At 69.6% G+C, this 1,298-nt stretch overlaps 1 protein-coding gene across 1 annotated transcript in view; it reads right to left on the bottom strand.

The window, feature by feature from the left end:
- CYBA (cytochrome b-245 alpha chain) overlaps positions 1-1,296 on the bottom strand; it is a gene marked incomplete at its 5' end in the record, with an annotated part of 11,270 nt that extends 9,974 nt beyond the window's left edge. The window contains 1 exon segment of the mRNA XM_014589360.2: positions 1,272-1,296. Coding sequence (XP_014444846.2) covers positions 1,272-1,296 — 25 coding nt within the window.
- Between the last annotated feature and the right edge of the window lie 2 nt (positions 1,297-1,298).

Below are 1,298 nucleotides of genomic sequence, written 5' to 3'. Positions count from 1 at the left end.
TGACAAAGCCCTGGTTAGGGGACAGAGGCCTCTGGGCCTGCAGGAAGGGCCGCCCACACAGGACGATCCAGGCAGAGGATGTCAGGAGTCTCTAGGCCCCATGACACTGCCCAGCAGACCAGCGTCCCCGTGCTGTGGGCACTGGCTGAGGCTGGGATGGGACGAGAACCCAGGTCCCCCAGCTCCACTTCCTGAGGGAGCTTGGGATGGAGGAGGAAGCTGGCTGTTCGGCAGGGCAGCACCCCTGGCTGACAGCCCGGGCACGGCTGTGGGAGGCGGGAGAAGGGTCTAACCGACCACAGACCTCTCACCGGAGGGTCTCAGCCAGCAGGGCCCAGGGCACACTGCAGGGCCCCTCGCCCAAAGCCTCTGCCCAGAGGGAGGTCTCCCCTGGGCTGCCTGCACTCCCCACTCTCCCAACAGAGGCAGAGGCATGGGGAGCCAGGAGCAGGGGTGCTGGGACCCTCCTCGTGTCCCGCCCCCACCGGGTGCAGCTGCTTCCTGGAGCAGCCCTGCCCAGAGGGAGGCAAAATTGGCGCCCAGGGTCTCCGCTGGCCTCAGCCCACCCCTTCTGTCCTGGCCGGGATGCTACCAGACACGGAGTGGAGGAGACCCACTGCCCCTCACAGCTCCTGGGCAACGGGCAGGGTGTCCAGCCCCACCGTCCTGCCCAGAGGCGGCAGGCGGGCACTCGGTGGTTTCCAGCCGCCTTGTGAAATCCTAGACTTCCGTCTGTGCGGACTCGGGGCTGGGCCCAGATGGAGTGTGTCCCCCATTGGGTAAGCCCACCTCCCCAGCTCAGGGAGCCCCAGCCCTGCCCCAGTTCCTGCCCAGCTGCCTCCAGGGAGCGGGGTCTCTCCGGACCCCAGGGCGGACCCCAGGGCGGCGTCCTCCCTCCGGGGCAGGAAGGGGCCCAGCAGTGCGTGCAGCCGGGTTTTCCCAATCAGGCAGAGCAGTGACTCCCCGGAAACCACAGGGGCCGAAACGCCTCTTCCCTGCCTTGCAACTTCCTCCTTCGGAGGTCAGCTGGGTGTGGGCAGTGCGTGGGGGGCGGTCTGGGGGGATAGGGTCTACGCGGCAGGACGCTGCGGGAGCCAGGGGTCTCCGACTGGGCCTCGGCAGCCGGCAGGCTCCGACCGCTCCGCCAGCTCCAGCCCGGCCCTTCCCCACCCTGCAGCCCGTGGCCCTCGTCTGGGGTCTTGGGCCCACCCCGGCTCCAGCCTCCGCCGCCCCTCCGCAGCCGGGGTCCCGCCCCTCCCGACCGCACTCACTCAGGCCAGACGACAGCGCCTGCTCCT

This window comes from Tupaia chinensis, unplaced genomic scaffold (genome assembly GCF_000334495.1).
Source record: "Tupaia chinensis unplaced genomic scaffold, TupChi_1.0 Scaffold000355_1, whole genome shotgun sequence".
Taxonomy (NCBI): domain Eukaryota; kingdom Metazoa; phylum Chordata; class Mammalia; order Scandentia; family Tupaiidae; genus Tupaia; species Tupaia belangeri.
This window is presented reverse-complemented; position numbering and strand designations above follow the sequence as displayed.